Here is a 22,327-nt window from a genome sequence, read left to right on the forward strand (position 1 = left end):
CCATTTAGAAGACTGTATGACTCCTCAAATATAATTCTCCCAGAGAGATGTCTGTATTATTTTAAAAGACAGACTTCATAATTTCCTGTTATAACTAATTCCAAAATTTAAAATTATTTTTCTTTCTGGAAAGTTTATTTCTAACTGCAACATTCATTCATTAAACACACATTGAAAACCTACTATGTACTAGACATCGTACCTAATGGTGAGGATATAAATTAAGACCCTTCCCACCCTAAATAGAAATTTAGTTTATTACAGGTGTAAATGTCCATGGGTGAGACACACAATGTGTTGGGTAATAAAGTTAGACTTTGAAAAGCCTCCACAAGGTTCAGATAAGCTAGAACAAGTATAAATAACAATACATTTATACTCAAGAAGAGGAAATTGAAAAAGGAAAATAAAAGCCTGTGGGAGTGTAAGCAGGGAGACCTATGTTAAACACCAGACATAAAAGTACCTTCAGTGTACAGTTCACCCCAAACTTAGCAACCATGTGCAGCTATTGCCAAGAAAACTAATTTTGGGGTGGACTAATAAAAATATTCAAAGAAAAGAGGCCAACATTTTCATTTTGTACCAGTCAGATCTCAGAGTTCAATTACAAATTGAAAACAATATCAATGAAGATTTGTCACTGAGAATAATGACGTTTCATTTCTGAGTTTAAGTGGGACACGATTGCCATTTCCAAATATTTACTGAGCTAGTGTGACAGAAGCTGATAGCGATTTCTCAGTCCTCATCTACTCCTTTGTCCTTAGCAGAAGGATTCTAGTTTTTAGTGGGCACTTTGTGTCCCAGTTTGGGACATGGCTGTGTCAGCACATGGTGTGTGGCATCCTGGAAAGTCTTCAAGGAGGCTGCACCTCTGCCTCCTTCTGCAGTCCTGGTGCAAGGAGCTCGGTCATGACTGGTGCCCCTGGCCACCCAGCCACCCTGGGTCACGGGAGCAGAGGTTACAGCCTAGCAGCCATCCAGGGTAAGATGAGGGCAGCCTGTGTCCTGGACCAGCTCCCTGCAGCTTCGATCTCAGCCCAGAACCGTCTGTTTCTGAGTATCTCCTACATGAAAAGAAACAGTCATTTTAAAACACTGCTATTTGGGGTTGCTCTTATATGTAGCTGAACTTTGAGTTTTAAAAAAAAGATATTTTCCACAGGAAACAGGAGAAAAGAGAGGACAGCAAAGATAAGGAAAGGATCTCAGACAAGTCCCCTGTAGAAGACACGAGTGAGGCACTGCCAGAGGAATCTATCTCAGGCGAACCATCTACAAGATCTTTTATTATCTTGGATGAAAAGACTAAAGATGATGATGCTTATGACTTCAGCACAGATTATGTGTAACAGAACCTCATCCTTTTATAAGAATTTTCTTAACATTTCAGGCAACTGCTAAAGTGCTGTATGTATGTAATGTGCCAGTTTTGGTATGGCATAAGCTGTATAAATTTTGTGAATATGTATCATCATGTACACATTAAAATGATTATAGAATTTAAGAATATATTTTCTATGACTTGGACATCTTAGGAAATGAAATGGTCTACTAGATGATAGTTACCTACCCCTGTGTCTGTGTAGACAGAGATTGTTAACACTAGTTTTAGACATGGTGACTGTTCCAGGAGGTAAAGGGAGAGGAAGTTCTTCCAGACTTCTGTGAATTTCTTTCAGCTTCTAAGATTACATGATTTCTCCACCATGTGGTTAGTGGCTCTAAAAAAGAAAAAAATTGAAAAAATAGAAATTAACATACAAAGCTCCTCCCTATGTGCCATAACTGACTGTGTGGGCTTGAGTTAGAAACACCCAACTAAATTGAAGGAGAGCAGTTCTGGGTGTGGCTGAGGGAATTACTGAAGGCAGAAGAGCCACCCTGGGGTGGCTTGTCACCTGCATGGTATAAAAGGGAAATGAAAGTTTTCTTTCCGTTTTAAGGGAGGGAAGGGGAATGGGGAAAAACAAGAACTAAGATCTATCATGTACAGGCACAAATTCCCAGTGATGAATGCCATCATAACGTATACCTAAAATGTGCCAAAAAACTTAATTTTGAAAAAGGGTGAAACTAAGAAGACTAGCTCACTTCTCTTTCTTTGAGGAACTCAGTGTTTGCCTTCAGATTGGATGTTGTCGTCTGGCTTCCAGCGCAGACCCTTCAGCGTCCTGCTATCAATGTGCACAGGGCACTGCACTGAGCTCCAGGCCCTCAACTGGATCCTTCGGCTCTCCAGCACACGGTCCTGCGGCACTCTCCCACCCCGTAAGCCAATCTTGTGAATTCTTATGTATTTGTATATCTTGCATGAAACCGGCCTCTCCTGTAAGAGAGACTGTATCTGACTGATACATTGTGATAAAAATATGTGGGCTGCCATCACTGGGTGAGCCCACTGTGAGCTGGCCCAAGCTGGGCAGTCTCCTGGCCACACTAAATGGCAAAGCTGCTTTTGGGCCTTATTCTAACACTGGCACTTCTAAAGTAATAATGAAGAATCAAGCAGAAATCAATACACTCATTAACAAAATTAGTGTTACAAAAAAAATCACTAGGAGCCTCGATACAATGACTAAAACAGGATTTCTGTTGTCATTCCTGTGTACTTAGAACAGTCGATGAATCAATGATTAGTCCCCAGTTTTTGCCTCATTTTTTATTCTGTGAAATGAAGACTGACACCCATCTCTTTGCCATCTGTTAGGGACCAGCCATGGTTTGTATAGATTGGTGAAGGCCAGGCTACAGGCCCTGCAGTGCCCAGGCCAGTTGTTGACTTGCCTCAGTTAGAGAAGTATGCAAAAGGTTACAGACTTCCTGGAGAAATCACAGTGCTCCTGAGGCAAGAAAGCATCTGTTGAGGACAATACAAAATGTGGGTGTCCAGGTATGGCAAGGCCCTTAACTTGTTCCCTATTTCACTAGCCTAATCTTCCTGTAGTCCCTGTTCCTGGAAAAGTACACTACTCCCTCCTGTGCTTCTTGCTAAGAAAAGTAGGTCCACCACGGAGTTTGTGGGGCCTGTCCACCAGAGGCAGATTCTTCCCTGTCCCTCTTTGCACCTGGAATTTTGTCTCTATCTCCCTTTTGTTCCCTGTCGTCCTCCCTACAGGTGTCTGAGGGGTCTGATCAGCTCCCCACCAGCCATCCTTCCTCTTCCATTCTATGTTCCAGCTCCTATTAGTTTTAACTCCACTTTTACATTATTTCAATACTATTTTGTAACTTAAACCATAATTACCTGTGCTTTATGTAGTAGTTGGTTCTTTAATCATTTATTTCCTCGAAACAGTAATACAAACACATGGGAAAATGACTCCAACTCTTCAAAGAAGTACAAAGAAAACAGAGTCCCCCTTCCATCCTAGCCTTGTATGCCTCCTCCCCAGAGGTGGCGTGTGCGTGTGAGTGTATGTGTGTGCATGTGTGTTTAGAAAGGATATATGAATATAAATATATATGTGAGTAGTATATTACTATCTGCACAAAGACTTTTTCATTTAAAATATCTTCAAGATTATTCTATATTGGCATAAGTAGATAATGTTTTAACATTAATTTTATTATAGACAAAATGCTTAAAAGCTTAATTTAGAACTTAGTAAGCATCTTGTTTCTCCCTTAGTACTTGGGCCTAAACTCAGGGCCTTTTCACTGAGCCCTTTTTATTTTTATTTAGAGGTGAGGTCTTTTAAATTTACCCGGCCTGGGCTCAGATTTTTGACCCTCCTGCCTCAGCCTCCCAGAGTATGGGATTATAGCACGGATAGCCTTTACTCTTTAAGGTAAGCTTTTTATTCTTTTCCTTAGCATAAGGTTGCAGCTTCAAACATTCATCTGAAGGGAAATAACAGCATTAGGCACTTCAACTTTTAAAATGTTACACACACACACACACACACACACACACAATGGCTGAATTCTATAGTTACTTTCCTTCAAGACACTAAGTGTACTTATTTTTTTCTTGTATTATCCACATGAATACTTTTCTGCAATGGCATCATACCCTTCATTCCCATTTCCATACTTCTCTATGCCTCAGTATGCTGCAGTTAAGCTGTTCAGCACATCAATCTCAGTAAAGTTGCCCTCCCCGGGAGCACTCATGGCCTTTTACCTGGGTGAGCCCTGGAGCCTCACCTTACTGTGCTCCTGTCTTGCCCTGGTGGTCCCATTCCTTGTACCTCTCTCTTCTCAGGGTTATAGTGAACCACACTCTCCTGGTTCTCTCAATTTCTCTATTTTTTCTTTTATCTTTTTTTTTCTTGTTCTGTCTTTTGCTTTTGCAGTGCTAAGGATTAAACTCAGAGCCTCAAGTATGTCAGACAAGTGGTCTATCACAGAGCTATACCTGAAGCCTGCTTGTATGGATTTCGTTTCCTGTTTTGGTTCTTCAATGCTGCTTTTAATATTACATGTTCCTTCTGTGTGATCTATTAAGTTTTACTATGATTTCACATGGTACATGCTAATGCCCGTGTGATAGTGTTGAGGTGAGGTCTTGAGTCTTGAGGTTCTGCTCTCAGGGGTGGGATTAATGCCCGTAGGAAAGAAGTGAAGGGAGCTATCCTGTCCCGTGAGTTATGAGGACGTAGTACCAAGTCACCATTTATGAAAAGAACTACGAGCAGACCCTGAGCCCGCTGGTACCTTCCTCTTGACCTTCTCAGCTTCTTGAACAGTAAGAAAGAAACCCACTCTGTGTAAATTAGCCAGTCTGAAATATTCCGTTAGGGTTATGTACAATCACACCAATACTACCAATCTCTCTCAGCCCTGGTCTTAGTTACACATCCAGCTGGCATGACAGCTTCATTCAAGGTTCTTTGCCTTTCTCACACTATTTTTTGGATGTGGAATGCTGGTTTTTTTAAAACAAATATTGCATTTTTGTTATGAAATGTTTGACTACCAAAAGTATAAAATCAGTTTTATTTTTCACATTTAGGTCTACAATCTATCTAGAATTTTTTTTTTTGTATGAGTAAGCATTAAGGATCCCTCCCCACAGGGATATTTAACAGAACCATTTATTGAAATGTCCATTTTTCTCCACATTACTAGTGCCACCTTTGCTTAAATATTCCCAGAAACATCTGGTTGGAAACTCTATTCAGTTACATTGGCCTTTTTCTATCTTTTATCACTATTATACTAAATTAATTTTATAGTATTTTAACTATTAACATCAGACAGGATAAATTCTGCAATTTTGTCCTTTTTCCAGATTGTCTTGGTTGTTCTTGGCCTTTTAAATTTCCACATTAATTTGAGTCAGCTGGTCAATTTATACATCCATACAACCTGCAGGATTCTGAGATTAGACAAACTATAGGTTAATGTGGGTAGAACTGACACATTTATATTGATCTTTCCAATCCACAAGAATAGTATATTCACTCATTTGCCTCTTCCCTAATTTTTGTCAGTAATATAATTATCAACACAGAATTCTTACATATCTTTCATGAGATTTATTCCAAACTATGGTATACTGTACTAAGTCACAGCCCCAAAGATATCAGGTCTTAATCCCTGGAACCTGTAAATGTTCCTGATTTGGAAAAACGGTCTTTGCAGACATAAGGATTCTGGTGTGAGCAAATGATCCTAGATTATCCAGGCAGGCCTAACACGCCATCATACTGTTCTTATATGAGGAGGTAGAGGAAAATGCAAGACACAGAGAAAAGGCAACAAGAAGACTGAAACAGGTTGGAATGAAATTCCAGGAAGTGGAAAACGGTAAGGAGCAGATCGGTCCAGAGCCTCTGGAGGGAGGACAGCCCTTGTCCCCTGGACTATAGACCACAGGTCAGTGGCACTGTGAAAGTTTGTGGTATTTGTTACAGCAGCCGAAGGAAACTAACACAGTAGATACATAGTATTTTTGGTTGGGGTTTTTTTTTTTTTGCTTTTTTTTTGGTACAGGGGATTGAACTCGGGACCTTGAGCTTGCAAGGCAGGCGGCAGCACCACTGAGCTAAATCCCCGGCCCGATTTATGGTATTTTTAATGTGTTTGTATACAGTATCACTTTAATAAAATCATTTTCTAACTGGTTAATGCTAGTATATAAAAATACATTTGATTTTTATATACATCACATAACACGCTAAATTCATCTATTAAAACCAATGGTGTGTACTTTATGTATAAAATGATAAGCTATCATGGTTTTTCCGAATAACTAATGTATACCTTTCCAATCCTTGTTTTTCCCCCTGCAATTGCTAAGATCTCAGTACAATAAAAAACTATATCCTCATTTATTGTGACTTTGGAACTATGAAAAAATATTTCTGTTCCAAAGTTAAAGTATTATGAAAATAGAAAAAAAATTAAAATACAGGAAAAAAATCCCCCGTCAAACTCTGCATCACTGGACCTGGTCCAGTGGTCCATTCTTCAAGGTGTCTTCTCCCTTGCCCAGTAGCTATTCCTCCTCTAACTCCTTAAAGAACGGCAGTCCCAACATTTCTTCCCTAGAACTGATTTCTTTCTATAGTGTCCTTGCTAACCAACTGTTGGGAAACCATTCTAAGGCCTAGTTATTTTTCAGAACCAAGCCAGCTTCAGGTGCGTTCTTTCTCTTCAGGGGCAAAATTCTTTCAAATATGCTGGACACCTGCACCCTAGGTTTGCTCCCCCCAGAGGATGTGGTCCTCTCAGGTGGCCCTCTTTGTTGTACTCCAGTAGAACCTTTTCACTTTAAAGGTTTTACTAATAAATAAGAAATCATGTCGCAAGGGTCCCCTAATATTCAACGTTTTGGCTCCTGATCTGCCTGCAGATCCCTTTCTGTAGAAAAGTAACCTCGGAAGCATGGCAGTTGGGGTGACAAAAAGCGGGCTAGTAAGATCCCTGGGAGTGGCATTTATCTTGGTGAATTCCCACATTCAGGGTCTGACTTTTGCGGTACCAAGGCCAGAGGAGCTGAGTCACGCTCACTAGAAGCTCCTGTATGAAACCCCAAATAACAATGCTTTCGTTTACAATGAAAACGCCAAGGGAAGGGCTATTCATTTGCCCAGGCCCTCTCTCCTTGTAGAAAAACTATACTGGGAATTGAAATACTATTCAAAATTGTATTTGTCGAGAAAGGAACAGAATAAAAAATTTAGTTGTGATTCAAATATTTAATGGAATTGCCAGGCTTTGGCAGAAAGATGCGACGCTCTGCAATACCAAGACCCAGAGTTCCTCTACCCTGGCGCGGTGCTTCCTCCTTTCGTCGGGGCCAGCCAGACACCTGCTTCCCAGGGTTTCCTAGCTGTTCTTGAGTTGGGCTGTTACTTCATCAAAGGCCTGCACTGGCCAGAGAGGCTCGGTTCTGGTTTTACCCACTCTGCGCTCATCTGTAACAGAATTCTTGCAGAGTAACCTTTTTCACTCCCGGCACACACCTGCCAGGGAGGCGCGACCGAGCGTCGGGAGTGGCCGCCAGTGCAGCGCGGCCCGGAAGCCCTCCCGCGACCCGCCCGCAACTGCGGCCGCAGGGCAGCGCCGGCCGGCAGGGCCCGCCCGCGTCCCCTCTCCCACTCACTACCGCAGGCGCAAAGAGCAAAGCGGGTGGCGAGGCGGAAGGGGGCTGGAGGCAGAGCCGCGCGCGCTCAGCCGCCCCGGCCCCGGCCCCAGCCCGTCCGCCCGCCAGTGCCGGAGGCCGGGCCCGCGAGCGCGGCGGGGACCGGGCGCGGGCCGAGGCCGCGGAGCCGGCAGCCGCTGCCCCCTCGGCCGCGCTCCTTCCGCCCCGAGAGGGCAAAGAGTCCGCCCGCCGGCCGCCGCTCGGCGCGCCCCCGGCAAGGACGCGGGGCGGCGGGCGCGCCCCCGCGGCGGCCTCGGCGAGCTCGGGCGGGGCGGCGGCGGCGGCCTCGGAGCGCTGGGCCAGGCCGGGCCCTCCCCGGGCGGAGGGATACCCGCGGCGGCGGGAGGGCGGGGCGGGAGGGCCGTCGTGAGGCGACTGCGCTGCGGCCGGAGCAGGCGGCCATGGCGGCTCCGCGCTAGTGCTGCTCCTCCTCATCCTGCTGCTCCTGCTCCTCCTGCTCCTCCTCCCCCTCCTCCCCCTCCTCCCGCCCGCGCTGGCCGCCGCCCCGCGCCCCGCGCCCCGCGCCCTCCCCTCCCGCCATGCCCGGCATGATGGAGAAAGGGCCCGAGTTCCTCGGGAAGAACCGCTCGGCCGGCGGCGGCGCCTCGTCCACCAACGGCGGGCTGCACTCCTCGGAGCCCGAGAGCGGCTGCAGCAGCGACGACGAGCACGGTGGTACCGACCGCCCGCGCCCCTCCCTCGCCCGCCCTCGGACCCGCGCCGCGGTGGCCGCGAACTCCGGAGCGGAGCGGAGCGGAGCGGCGTACGGCGACCCCTGCCCGCCCCGCCCCCGCCGCGCGCGCTCGCTCGCCCCCCGCCCGGAGTCCGCGTCTCCCGCGCCGCCCCGCTCATTAAGTCTCCCGTTCTCTTTATTTTTCGGCCCCGCGCTGCAGATGTGGGCATGAGAGTCGGCGCCGAGTACCAAGCCCGGATCCCCGAATTCGACCCAGGTAGATACACAGCCGCCCAGTGCGGCGTCCGGGCCGGGCTTGGGCGGCCGCGGTGGGCCGGGCGCGTGGCCTCGGGCGCGCTCTGTTTCCCGGGGCGAAGCGCAGCTGTCGCGCCCCGCTGTCCTCCCGCGGCGGGCCGGGCCGGGCCGGGCCGGGCGGGGCGGGGCCGGGCCGGGCCCCCGCGCCAGGGAGACATTTTCCCCCGTGCAGCCAGCCCGCGGCCCCGCCGCCCGGCCCGGCCCGGCCCGGCCCGGCGCCTTGTCGACTTTGAGCTGGGCTCCGGCGGTCACGGGGCCGCAGCCGCGCCGATTGGGCGAGAGTTCCGCAGCGCCGCTCCCCGCCCCGCCCCGCCCGGCCCCGCCGCCCGCCCGCCGCCTGCATCCCGGCGCCGCGCTCGGGGCTCGGGGTGCGGGGCTCGGGGTCGCGGGGTGCGGGGTGCGGGCCGGGCGCGTCCCGGGAGCCCCCCGCTCGGGCGCGAGCAGGCTCAGGCAGGGCTGGCTTCCCCTCCGGGCAGTGCGAGGCGCCGTTTACAGGCCGTCTGCCTGGCCCTCCGCCGGTGAGGCGAGACGCGGCGCTATTCGAGGGCGGCGGCGTGGCGGCCGGGCTCGCGGGTCCCAGGCACTGAGGCCCTGGCCTTCCCTGGCGGTGGTCGGCAGGTAGGCGGCACTGGAGGTCGCCCTGCCGCCCGGGCGTCCAGCCTGACGCTGGGAAGGAGCTCTCGCTTTAGGACTCGCTTCCCACTTCCAGCTCTAGATTCTGTGCTCTCAGAAGTCAGCGGCCTTCTGAGCCCGGGTTTCCCGGCCCTTCCACGAACACTGCTTTGTAGCGCTTTTGCCAGGATCAGATGACTGGACATATACGGCAGTTATTCAGGAAAGGTTGAATTTCATCATTGTGAGGAGGATTTTCAGTGTATTTACACCTTTTTGATTTGGAGCTTTATTGGTACCCAGTTCAGTACTTCTTTGCTGTCGATAAAGTTATTTCCAAGTCAGAACTTAGCAGTCAGAATTATTTCACAGGTTAATAAACACCCCTTTCTTTGGGCCCCATTAAGTCAGTTTGAGTCGGTATTTGTTTCCTAGACGACTGGATGCAGGTCGACCAGGCTCTTCTAAGAGCCAGGCTGGGGCAGACTTGCACGTGCCGTGGGACCACTAAGCTTTTTTTATTTAATGATCAACTAAACCATGGAAAAAATTCAAAACTTGAATAATGATTCATTAAAGTAAAATATTTAGATGATTTTATATGACATCTATTTGGATTAACCAATTTAACCTTATTTTGCTTATTCTGAACCTAAACAGATTTGTGGAGACGAAAAACCTCACTGAAAGTTACTCTTTTTAAATAAAAGAAATATACGGTAATTGATATTCTTTATTGGGATAAGGATAAACATCACCGTACTCAAATTCACCTGTTTATTTTCTGTTTAAGAGTCTTCGGTCCATGGACAAGTTAGAAATTAAGTTTAGGTGGGGTTTCAGTTGTTAGGTAGGCCCAGTCGGAGCACGAAGATTATCCCCACCCCACCCGGTGCTAGGCATTGAGCCCAGGGCCTTTTCACGGAGCTACAGCTCCTGTCGGACCCTGGGCCGGAATTTGTAACCCTCCAGCCTGGCCCTCCAGAGTGCTGGGCTCACAGGAGTGTACCCTGCCCGGTTTATTAGACACTTTCTGCAGGGAAGCGCTGTACTTGTGCGCCTTGCTGTTCTGTTTCTGACTGTTGTAGTGTGCTGTGAAGTTTTTATTTCTCATTATTCCAGTATAATTAGGTGAGAATTTAAACATACTACCTTGGAAAAGGTCACAGAGGAAAAGAGATACTGATCAGTGTTAGAAACTGAGGAGGAGCTCTCTCCTTTTCCCATTTTACGGTGGTCTCATGAACCACTCAGTCCGCCTCTCTGGAGATTGCTCACCCTGCCCTTCCAGTGGCTTAGAAGAAGAATGCCTTAGTGCTGAGATAATTGTGCTGAAATGGAGAAAAATTGGAGGAGAATGTTTTGATGGAGGGTGTTTTTATGGGAAGAGATGATAGTGATTATGATAGCAATTGAGCGTGTAAAGAGGTTTATGAAACGGATGAGAAGAACTGAGATGGGTGTTGGGGAAAGGGTCATTGCTGCTGACGTTTGTGTAACTTACTAACTGGACTTCTGCTTGTTGTCACCTAGATTGTTTCCCAGGTCTTCCTGAAGGGTTAGCACCTGCTGGCTGCCTGACCCCGGGAGGGGTGGTCTTAGCCTGCAGGCTAGTGTGCCATAGTTGCCTTGCCTGAACTGCCCGAAATCCCTGGGCTTTCGTTTTTCTTTGTAAAAGGAGGATAATGTTGGCTGTATCACAAGATCAGCTGAAAATTAATGTATACAAAGCAGTGGGTTTGGCTTACCCATAAAAGAATTTTGAGAAAATATTCTCTTATTTTAAAGTTGGCATCTATTGGGTTGAACTGAAGAATGTAATCTCTGGTGTATTAAAAATACTAACACTTTGAAATAAAGTTTTATTATTTTAAATACATCTGATTAAATATAAATATTATAGTGATGCAGTAGCATCTATTTCATAAAATATTTGCTTTTCAGAGTCTGAAAGTTTACAGCCTTCCTTTTGTCCTTGAAATTATTTCCATGCATTTTCTCCACAGAACTTTAACTTCCATAATTATTTGTGTGCATAAGGTGTTTTATTGATCACCTGCCCAACCTTTCTCCTTTTAATAAGGCCTAGCTTTTCTTCATGTGTTCTTGTGACCGTAATGTTTCTGAGTGTTAAAATTACCCTGCTTGAATTAATGGGTAATTGGTTAAAACCAAAGTAGTTACAGTGTCTTGAGTAATGGAGAGCTTTGCTGACACTTTGGAATTCTGGAGGTTTTCCATTTTATGAGCAGTGGATTCTTGGAAGATTTGGGAGGGATAAGAGATGCAGAGTGCTTAAGGGGTGGGGTAGAGGGCATTTGTTAAGAGGGACAGCAGAAGTGGCCTGAGTGTGCATGGACCACCCCTATCTGCGGGGACAGAGCCCTCCGCAGGTCAAGGCAGCCCCTGTGAAGTCAGGAGCAGGCCCTTTCTCTTGGGAAGAACTGTGGGCCTGTCCCTGGTCATCAGCCCGCTGTCCTTGCACTTTGGGTCGGCCTCTAAGTAAGAATTGCCTGAGCACCAGCCCTGTGGTGCCGTTGAAGTGACCCCCTAAGCAGGGTGACTCCCAGGTGACCGTGCAGAGCGTGGGTGTGCTGGGCAGGGGATGTGATGCTGCTCAGGTGGGTGTGTGGTTTAAAACAGATGAATGGTTGATTTCTGGAATTTTCCATTTTAAGTTTTGGGCCATAGTTGACCAAGGGAAGTGATACCCCAGATAAAGGGGAGACTACTTCATAGCTTAGACTGCCTGTGAGTTCTCGGACAGACGGTCTTGGGAAGCAGAATGTAGGACAGTTGGAAGTCTGAAAATTGGTTCACTTAAAACTTACTCCTGTGGTGCCCCCTGCAGAAGTCAGTTTACCCCAATTTGAAGTTGCTATATCAAGTATATAATTTAGAGCCTGTTATGTACATAGACATTTTAAAGTTTGGAGCATCTTATTTTCAGTGTTTTACATTCTTTATTTAGTATATGTGCTCCATGATCTCCATTAAAGTTCTTTTAATGCCTGAAAGAGAATCTGAAAAGTTATGAGATTTTATTTTTATACTTATTTTGAAATTTGCAGTTGATGTAGAAATCCTGATTGACCAAGTTTGTGTTTCTTAGTAGTTGGTTGTCCCCAGTAGTCTGATAAATGCACTTTGCCAACTGCAGTCAAAAGAGACTTAAAAGATTTCAAAGGGATTATACTTTTAAAGGCTTTATTTAAAATTTTAAAAAATTTCTTAACACTTATTTCCATAACTGCCTTATTGTTAAAAGTCTAGGAGGGCTGGGGATTTAGCTCAGTGGTTCCGGTGCCTGCCTCGAAAGCGCAAGGTCCCTAGTTCAATCCCCGGTACAAAAAAAAAAAAAAAAAAAGGTCTAAAAATTATAGTAGCTTGCATCTAGGTTTTGGTTTGTTTTTTGATCTGTCCAGAAGATAAATACTTCTAAGCCTTTGTTATTCTGTTAGTGAATCAGATTTGGTTCCCAGTATTATTTCTGAATATTAGACAGTATTGAGGCATAATATTAAATGTTGTGATAGATAAAAACTTTGGGTCTATCTCCTTTAGGTATTTAAGTTCATTTCAACTTTTATACCAGGACAGGATAAGTTTATTGGATATAAAACATCCTACAGCATACTTTATTTTTAATAGTACAAATTACCTTCTAATCTTTTATAGGAGAGGAATCCAATCCGAATTATCAGGAAGACAAAAAGGTTGTTTCAGCTATTCAGTCTCATCTTTAAAGGATTGATGAGAGAGAATGTCAACCATTTGAGTTACAGCCCTATGAGATTTTATTCATTTATTTTGATAACAAGGTTTTCCACTGTGGAGAAAGAAGGGAACTTAAAATACTGTCTTCAATAAGCGTAACAATAATAATAATAAAATCTCCTCTAGTGTTTTTATGTCTTGTGTAATTTCTTAGCAACTTTGTAGAATAAGTACTGGTATCATCCCTGTTTTTAGAGATGAAAGCTGAGGTCCAGACTCATTAACTAGATTTATCCAAAGTGGCAGAGCTGAGGTCCAAGTTCTGGTAGCCTGACTCAATCCACGTTCTTAGCCACGACACTAAAATACGGTTCATTTCTGCAACCTCAGCCTTGTCTTGTGCCCGGTTGACACATTGAAAATGCCAGTGTCCAGGGCCAAAACCCTGAATACATAGTCAGACCCTGTGCCCTGGCGCAGGCCTGCCTTCCACCACACCGCGTGTGGGAAGTGCTGTTGGAGCCTGCAGGTCTGGTGCCAGCTTGTCAATCAGGCCCTAATGACAGTAACTGATTATTCTTCATGGAGATTTTTTTTTAAGTTTAACACTTGTTTAAGAAAATGAATTTTATGAGACATTTTAATTCAGACTTTTTGTAGTACAAGAATGAGGTGCAAGGAAATATGTTGATTATTATGCTTGCTGTTAGGACTTGAGATTTCGTCGAATGCTGAATGCTATGAGGTAAGATTTGAGTGCCCTTACTGTCCACTGTACAGAAATACTTCCGTGTGAAAGGACTGACGGCTGAGTACTCATGGGAAATAATGGTTTTATTAAGTAGAAGCTTCTGACCAGTTTAGGTAAGGTTTCTGTTTTATTTCCATTGAGTAGGTTGGCTAGTTTGCATTTTTTAACATAGTTAAATATTAAATGCATATATTTTAATACTGACTTTTTAAAAGACATCTCCAAGTTTATTTTCATGGAATAAATTTTAGATAATCAGATTCTAACTTGCATTTGTTCAGATTCTAAACTTTTTTAGATTTATTTTGTAATTGCAGTTTTTCTAATACTTTGATGTTTCTCCTTTTATTTTTTTCATCCTTAATTTTTTCTTACCATAAAACAGACATTTAAAAAATTTTAGCTTCATATTTCACTAACACTGTGATTTTTCAACTAAAATGTGAACATATAGTAGTAATATATGATTCTCCAAAAGTAAATTATTGAATGATTTTAAATTTTTGCCTGATAGGTAATTTTTCAATATGAATATTATAATAGTAGTTTCTTTACCCCTATAAATGAATATTCTTTATTCCAGATTCCCTATAACTTTATAAACAGTTTAGCCTAAATTTTATTAATGTTTTATGTGAACAGTTTTGGAATTCTGGCCATTCTATCAGTACCTCACAGGTCACTTACAACATTCATAAACAAGTTATCTTAGAACATGTGGCAGTAGTGCCTAATTTGTTGGTAGTTTTAAATAACCTGCAGCTAAGAAGTGGGTAGAATTAGGTAGAAGCCATGTAGTTAAAAGACAGAGCTTACAGACATGCTTTGCTGTGAGGTAGCTGTGTTGATTTGTTCTGTTTGTTCTTAATTTAAATTATTAGAGAATTTTCTGACTTTCTAGGTTGTAATAGATTGCAAATAAATTAAGGGATATATGCTTTTATATTTATGTATACTTTCAGATTACATTAAGAAGAAATTATTAACTTACATCTTTGACTTTTTTATAAATATGAAGTGTAGTGAAGTTAAGAAGGAGTAGTTGACAGGCTTATCGAGGAATCAGATTAAATAAAAGTAGACACCAGTATTTAAAAATTACAACAATCTTGGCCCTTTTAAATATAGGGCAAAACAATACATGAGGTATTCTCTGTAGTTTAAAAAGTCGAAATTTTTAACCACGATTCCTAAGAAACATATAGAAGGCTATATTGAACTCCATCAAGAAGTGGAAAGCCAGGCATGTGGAGCACACCTGTAATCCCAGACTCAGGAGGCTGAGGCAGGAGGATCACCCCAAGTTTGAGGCCAGCCTGGGCTACAGAGTGAGTTCAAGGCCAGTCTGAACTACATAGTGAGACCCTTTATCCAAAGGGGGAAAAAAAAAAGAGGTAGAGATACGTACTTAAGAAAGTCTTGTCTTTTTAAAGTTGGTGCCTTAGTCACTTTTCTTCTTGATGATGTTTGTGGAAATGAACAGTATTTAGTATTAGTGGTCAGACTCAGAATTTGAATCCTAGCTCTGTCTGCCACTTGCTGGGACACAGTACTTGACAGCCACAGCTTAAAAGAGGAAAGGTGTATTTTGGATCATGCTTTTCATTCTGTAGTTGGTCAGCTCCAAGGCAGGAAACCATGGTGGAAGGGCCTGGCAGAGCAAAGAGGCTCACCTCATGAGCAGGCCTCCAGGACACCAGGGTGAAGGGCAGAGCTGGGAGGGGGCACCAGGGCACACCACCCGCTGAGCTGCCTCTCCTGACAGACTCATCCCTGACAGCAGGGAGCTGTACACCCTCATGCTGTGCAGCATCTAGGTACAGACTGTTAACAGTGGGGAGCAGCAGCATGTGCAGAAATTTCCTTAACTTTCCAAGTAGGATATTTGCCGACTCTAATGTAAATCTGTTTTCCATTTTGTTTTCTATACTTTCTTATCCTATGCAGATACTGTACTAAAATAAATAAATCTTACTTTGTGTATGCTAATGTGGGTGTAAATAAAATCCATCATGTTCTAAGTAATTGATTTTTTTCCCCCAGGTGCTACAAAGTACACAGATAAGGACAATGGAGGGATGCTCGTGTGGTCTCCCTATCACAGTATCCCAGATCCCAAATGTAAGTTTTCTGAGATCAAATGCTAAGGTCAACAGGATCTGTCACCAATTCCATATGCAGTTTATCTTTGTTTTTGAGTCTTTTTAGATTGTCATACGAAGAGAATTTATGTTCTTTTTTTAGTAGAGGTTGTTACATTAGAATGTTTTTTCCTTTTGAAAGATAGAGGGTTAATGATTCCAGTTTGTGTCAGGCCTATGAAGAATGAAAACAACCTAGGATCTGATGGCATTGCTGCTTAACCCTCAAGCAGGGGCGGAGGTTCCTACACAGGCTTTCCTTAGTCTATGGAGCCGTAAAGAGATGCCTTCAGACTGCAGAGCCCACTGTCACTGCCATTATAGCGAGGAAAGCAGAAAGGACTGACGTCAGCAGCCATCAGGTCATGTCTGTGCATTTCTGGCCGGAGACCTGCGGTATCATTGACTGTGCACCTCTTGGATCATGGTGTGGCTTTAGACGTCAATGTGATGTAGTGGACCTGATCCTTTGCAGCATATCAGATATAGGAAACGTGCAGGTAACAACGCTAAGAACCCCACCCCTCCATTGACCATTGAATCTATTAAATAACAACAACACAACGTGGAACAGTCATTCTGGGAGCTATAAAATAAGTTTGCCTTTTAAAAATATTTACTAACATCTTAAAGATGTCTAGTTTCAAGAAAATTAATGATGTCTTGTATATCATGTGCATAGTAAGTCTAATGCTTATTGATGTAGCAAGAAAACTAAAACTTGAAAACTGACTATGCTTCTGCATACCCAATCATCCTCCTTCTTGAGGAGCTTTAGAACACTAGCTAGAGTCTCGCAGGTAATCGAGGAATTATATGCCCGTGAGGCATTAACAGAAACATGACATTGTTCATTTGGCCTGGCACCACATACCAAGAATCTAAAAGAGACTGTTGGGTTTCTGGTCCAGTTCTCATTATCTCAGGTAAAGGTTTTTTTCACAAAGTGAGCATCTGGGAGCCTTTGAGTTTTGGTATTTTAGTTGTATTTTACACAATGGTGCATTTTTTAGCAAGGTAGAAAGCACAATTCAGGAAGCTAACATGTAGTGGTAGTATGGTGTCCATGTGGAATGTCCAGTAAAGGTCTTGAGCAAACACTTTCAGCCCTGGCTATATGTATATTGGAATCATCTGGGGAGGTGTCTTTGAAAAGCACTGGTGTCTGGTCTCTCTCATACAAATAAAGTCTGAATCTTCAGATGCCAGGCCTGGGTGTCTTACATTTAAGAAGCTCCTACACTGATTCTAATACATAACCAGGATTGAGAAGCACTGGTCAGGTAGTACTAGTTACCTTTCTCATCTGTGGGGCTGTCGTTAAATTTAATCACCATAGATTTAGTCCTGTCATGTGTTCAATTAAGTACTGTGGGTCCTGAGCAAAATGTGCTGTTTGGATTTTCTGCATCAGAAGCTTACATTTGGGGAGATTAATAACATCCATGAAAATAGGTGCTATTCTAAGAGCATATTGTTATGATGGCATCCTCATGTACTAAACTAGACTGACCAAATAGTAGTAGCAGGTAGTTAGAAGTACTTAAAATGTGCCAGGTGCTATTCTGAGCACTTTATATATATTAATTCGTTTGATCCTGAGAGGAATCCTGGTGCCACCTAATCACCCCGTTAGGAGGAATGCACCAAGGTACACGAAGACCAAGTTACTGCACCAGAGTAAACTGGAGACAAGCAGAAAACCAAGCCCCAACAGGCCACCTGTTTCAGGGTCAGAATTTTAAACCACTGCTTCTCAGAAATACGTTTTTAAAGTTAACTTTATATATGTCTAAAATAATTTTAAAGGGCTAAGGAGTTATTATGTGGACTTCACATAAAACTAAGTTCTGAATGTGCCAGACTTCTTAGCAGTGAAGTTTTAAATTGCCAGTATATCATTATTAAAACTGCTTATCTGAATAGTTTTATTGGCTTAATTACACAGGTTAAACAAAAATAGAATATTTAAGCACTGTTTGTATAGCAACAAGAAGAGCTGAAGATTTTAGGGATACTGAAGCATACTTAAGTGTGTCATTCTGTATGGCTGGCAAAATCGTAGATGTGTAAATCATCTTTTATACAACTGTCAAGACGGTCAAGGCTTTGGGCCAGCTCTAAATATGAGAAAGGGACTCAAATAGCCAAATAACTTCAAATAAAGACTCTAATAGGAAAATGAAGAAACTCTAAATATGAGAAAAGGTCTTAAATATTATAATAAAGACTATAATTGAAAAGTGAAGTATTTGTTTTAGTATTTTACACTATAATTAGGTTTTATTGTCTACTTGGAGATTGGTCTTTTTCTACATACAAAAATAATGATAATATCATTGGATTTAGTAAGTATATGATATGTGACCATAGCAATGTCATACTAAATAACATGTTCAACTGGAGGAACTTCTGAGCCTGTTTGAATGTCTCTTTTTGTAACAGTTCATGGAAGATGACTTTGGCTCTTTTGTTTTTTCTTTATCCCTGGAATAATTAAGTATTTTATTTTGCCATGTTTAAAAAAAAAAGTAGATCTGGGAAAATTAAATGAGGATAATTATCTTAACATTTTTATTACAGTGGATGAATATATTGCAATTGCAAAGGAGAAACATGGCTATAATGTTGAACAGGTATGTAGAGAAACTTTTTTTTTCTTTTTAAAGACAGGTTTCTCTGTGCTGCCCAGGCCGGCCTTGAACTGGGCTCAGGCGACCCTCTGTCTCAGTCTGGGTAGCTCAGGCACTCACCACTGCAGTATGCTTTGAAACAGATTCTCAAGTCTCATTTTGACTAAGTGTCATCTCAGTCTTGATCAGAGTTAATAGTGAAATAGGTAATTTGTTTTTAGAGAAGAAAGGTGAAATCGCTGTATCTTGAGTTACCAAGAGCTAACATTATAGTCACCATTTTTCTGAAATTGAGGTATATATATTATATATTGTGTGTATACACACACACACGCACATAATTAACTTTTTGTAGATTTTGAAGCCTTTCACTATTTGTTTTTAAGCCTTGCATTTCTGTTTTAATATTTATTTGAGACAAAGCTAATCCTTTCCAATGTAATTGTATATTTGGTCATTTTCATGTTTATTGCAAAGGTTTGTCATCAAAATTTACCTTCAAACTCACTACTTAAAAATACTATATCACTTTTTAAAGAATAAAAGTTTATCCCCTAAATGATACTTAATAACCTTATAGTAAAGGTAAAAGGCTACTTATTGTAAAGGGGAAAGTTACAGAATTTTCAGAAGTTGACCATTTCAGGCTTTCTTATGACTTGGTTATCAAGTCATCAAAGTTACTTATATGCTTTCTGGTATGTATATATATATAATGAAAATTAAAAGCATACGTGGTAATGTATTAAATTGTTAAAGTAGCAGTGATGGTACACTTAACTTCTTCAAAGTCGTTAGCCTGCAATATTCTTCTGAAAGGTTAGTAAAACTTAGCTATTTCTCTGATACATCCCAACTGAGGGTTTCTAGTTTTGTGTTGTAACTGGTAGTTTCATTCAAGTATTGATTTACTGGGTATTTTCCTTCTAGCGTATTTTTCCCTACACATTGGCAAATTAATAAGTAAAAGTCTTGACGTGAACCTACAAGTCTGCTTTAGAAATGAAAGTCACACCCCAGCCCACTGTTTTTCCTAGATTCTGCAGCAATGTGGTATGTATGTACATTGACTGTTCTGAGGTCCTGATTTAAAAGAAATAAGTAAATGAGGTCCGCTATCTGAGCAGCCCTGATTAAAAATCCTGAACTGAGTTTTATCTTAAGTTGAAGTCATAGGCTTAAAATTTTTATCTAATATGTTGAACTTTGTGGAACTTTGTGAACTTTGTGTTGAACTTAATGGAACATAAGTCCATTAAAGACCAAGGGGAATGATTTCTCTTCAAAGGCACTTGGCATGCTGTTCTGGCATAAGCATAACATTGAGAAGTCCCTTGCTGATCTCCCTAATTTCACTCCCTTTCCGGATGAGTGGACAGTGGAAGATAAAGTCCTATTTGAGCAAGCCTTTAGTTTTCACGGGAAGAGCTTTCACAGGATTCAGCAAATGGTATGGTGATTTTAGTCTTTTGTAATATATCTTACAATATTATTCAATATATCCCAATTATTAAATAGGAAAATGCTTTCCAACTTGACTTAAATTTAAAAACTATACTGAAATAGATATATTTGCTTGCATACAGTTCTATTTTCTATGATCATTCATCCATGACAGTGGGGTGACATTTTTATTTTGACAAAAATATGTATGGCATAGTTATTAAATGTTTGTTGTTTCTTGGGCTGGAGATTTAGCTCAGTGACCCAGCACCTGCCTCACAAGCACAAGGTCCTGAGTTCGATCCTCAGTACCAAAAAAAAAATTTTTGTTGTTCAGAAAAAAAGTCATAGTTTCAACTTTATTTTTAAATGTTTTATATTTTGACCTCAGGATTTGGTTAATTTACATGTTTTTGGATATGAAAGCCCATTTTTTAAAAATCTGTATTATTTCAGTGTTGTTCAGGTGTTGCTGTTTTTTTGATTGGTAAGGGAAATCACTGTGCTGTATTTCTAGTTCTTAAATGTTTAGTATTTTATCAAAATAATGTAAGTCTGAGAAGTTACTGCATTAAAATATTTTAACTGGAATAAATAAAACTTAGGTAATGTTTACAAATACTTCTAGGTACCGTCTATAATTGAAGAGAACATTTTTGGTAGGGAATTTGTCTCATTTGCTAGTGTGACAGATGAGTGCATGATCATTAGTTATTTTCATACCTCAAGACTTTATTTCGTGGCTAAAGTCTGTTTGCATTATTTGTCATCTTAAGAATAGATTTAAAACAGTGATTAAAAAACAATAATAGACTAGCTATTCTTGAGAACATTTTGCTAAATGAAAGAAGCTAGATTCAAAAGACGGTATACAGTATGATTCTATTTGTATGAAATTTCCAGTGATGCTAATAGGTATGGGGTTTCTTTTTGAGGTTAGGACAATATTACGGCATTAGATAGACGTGACGGTACACCTTAGTATACCAAAAGCCACTGCACTGTACACCTTACATGGTGAACTTTATGTTACCTGAATTATATCTCAAAATTCCAGTGTATATGGGGACTGGGAATTGAGGAGCTCTTTAAGGAAAGAAATAGTAAATACTAACATGGCTGTGCTGGGGACCTCTGGGGACACTGTTACTAAGTTAGTTTGTGACATCCTTTTCTTCTCCCTAGACCAGATAGTAATACCAATTGAGAAATGGGAATGACATTGGTGTGTGGGGTGCTGTGACTGTCGTCACAGCACTTTCTAGCTCTTATAGTTCATAAAGGTACCTATCCAATAGTTTCCATTTATGTTCTTATTATCAAAGAGTAATGTTATTCATTTTGTCAGAGTTTAATGAATTAATCCTGCTAATGTTAACACGATTTTTTTAAAGCTTCCAGATAAGACAATTGCAAGCCTTGTAAAATATTACTATTCTTGGAAAAAAACTCGCTCTAGGACCAGTTTAATGGATCGCCAGGCTCGTAAACTAGCCAGTAGACGTAATCAGGGGGACAGGTAGGTTGGCTGCATCTGTTAAGTCCCGCTGTTAGGCACATTGCATTGGGTTGCTTATGTTTTATAGGGCACAAAAATTGTCACCACACACTGGAAATTCTTTCTATTCTTAACATTTATGTCTCTACTCTGACAGGAAAAAGCCAAGTGGTCAAAAGTCTTAATATTAAGAATGCTCTTCATGGGGCCGGGGATTTAGCTCAGTGGTTCTGCCACCTGCCCCGAAAGCGCAAAGACCTGAGTTCGATCCTCGGTACCAAAAGAATGCTCTCTTCCAAGTATAATTACACATGTTTCCTTTTAGTGTTGATGTAGTCAGTACATATATTTAGAATACATTAAAAACCCTGTTCCGTGGAAGGGTCCTTCCTGCACTTACCCTAGTAACTAAAGTCCTTGTTTCTGTGACTGTATTGCCTGGTAGTATAAAATCATTACTCTACTTTTCAACTAAAAACTAAAATTATAAGTATTATTTCAAATTGTTTGTGTTTTCTTTCTCAAATGATTTTTTTTTCTAAATCTCTTTCCCATTAAGTATTTTTTTAGCTAGAAATGTTTGCTAAAATGATACTTTAAGCCCCAAAAGGTGTTTCTAAACACTACAGTAATCTAAATTATGATCTCATCTTCTCAAAGACTTTTCTTGTTCTGTTAAGGAATATTTAGTAAAATTATTAGAAATAATATTATGGTTTGATAGGTGCACTGGAATAAAAGTAAAAAGTTTACCAATCTTTCTTTTGTAGTGATGATGATGTGGAAGAAACACACCCAATGGATGGGAATGATAGTGATTATGATCCTAAAAAAGAAGCCAAAAACGAGGTAATGAATACTAGAAGTACTTGTAAATTTTCTATAAATCTCAAAGGATGAGGGAGGAGTGTTTCATGTTAAAAAAAAGAAACCAAACCCTTTTATAT

The 22,327-nt window shown here is 41.8% G+C and overlaps 2 protein-coding genes across 9 annotated transcripts in view; one reads left to right on the forward strand and one right to left on the reverse strand.

The window, feature by feature from the left end:
- On the reverse strand, window positions 1–8,032 carry LOC147823207 (uncharacterized). Its single transcript, XM_087194029.1, has 2 exons — window positions 1,577–8,032; window positions 1–1,070 (listed from the first exon to the last, which is right to left on the reverse strand). The coding sequence occupies exon 1, from the start codon at window positions 8,030–8,032 to the stop codon at window positions 7,367–7,369; it is 666 nt and encodes a 221-aa protein (XP_087050155.1). The 3' UTR covers window positions 1–1,070; window positions 1,577–7,366.
- Window positions 8,033–8,085: 53 nt separating this feature from the next.
- The window catches only part of Rcor3 (REST corepressor 3), a 47,590-nt gene continuing 33,348 nt past the window's right edge, over window positions 8,086–22,327 (forward strand). For 3 of the 8 annotated variants that reach the window (XM_087194023.1, XM_087194027.1, XM_087194026.1), the window contains exons 1-7: window positions 8,100–8,272; window positions 8,491–8,547; window positions 15,709–15,786; window positions 18,390–18,442; window positions 19,728–19,889; window positions 21,277–21,401; window positions 22,151–22,229. In XM_087194023.1, coding sequence (XP_087050149.1) covers window positions 8,137–8,272; window positions 8,491–8,547; window positions 15,709–15,786; window positions 18,390–18,442; window positions 19,728–19,889; window positions 21,277–21,401; window positions 22,151–22,229 — 690 coding nt within the window. In that variant the 5' untranslated portion in view covers window positions 8,100–8,136. Of the gene's footprint in view, window positions 8,273–8,490; window positions 8,548–8,992; window positions 9,204–12,945; window positions 13,779–15,708; window positions 15,787–18,389; window positions 18,443–19,727; window positions 19,890–21,276; window positions 21,402–22,150; window positions 22,230–22,327 lie in introns of those variants that run through there. The other 5 variants (XM_087194024.1, XM_087194028.1, XM_087194025.1 and 2 more) reach the window with 4 other exon arrangements.

The sequence above is a fragment of the Heterocephalus glaber genome, unplaced genomic scaffold, assembly GCF_053883595.1.
Source record: "Heterocephalus glaber isolate CG9 unplaced genomic scaffold, H.glaber_assembly_v1.0 deba00001600, whole genome shotgun sequence".
Lineage (NCBI taxonomy): Eukaryota > Metazoa > Chordata > Mammalia > Rodentia > Bathyergidae > Heterocephalus > Heterocephalus glaber.

Coding starts and splice junctions, on each gene's coding strand:
- LOC147823207 (XM_087194029.1), bottom strand. CDS start 8,032: ATGAGGAGGAGCAGCACTAGCGCGGAGCCGCCATGGCCGCCTGCTCCG.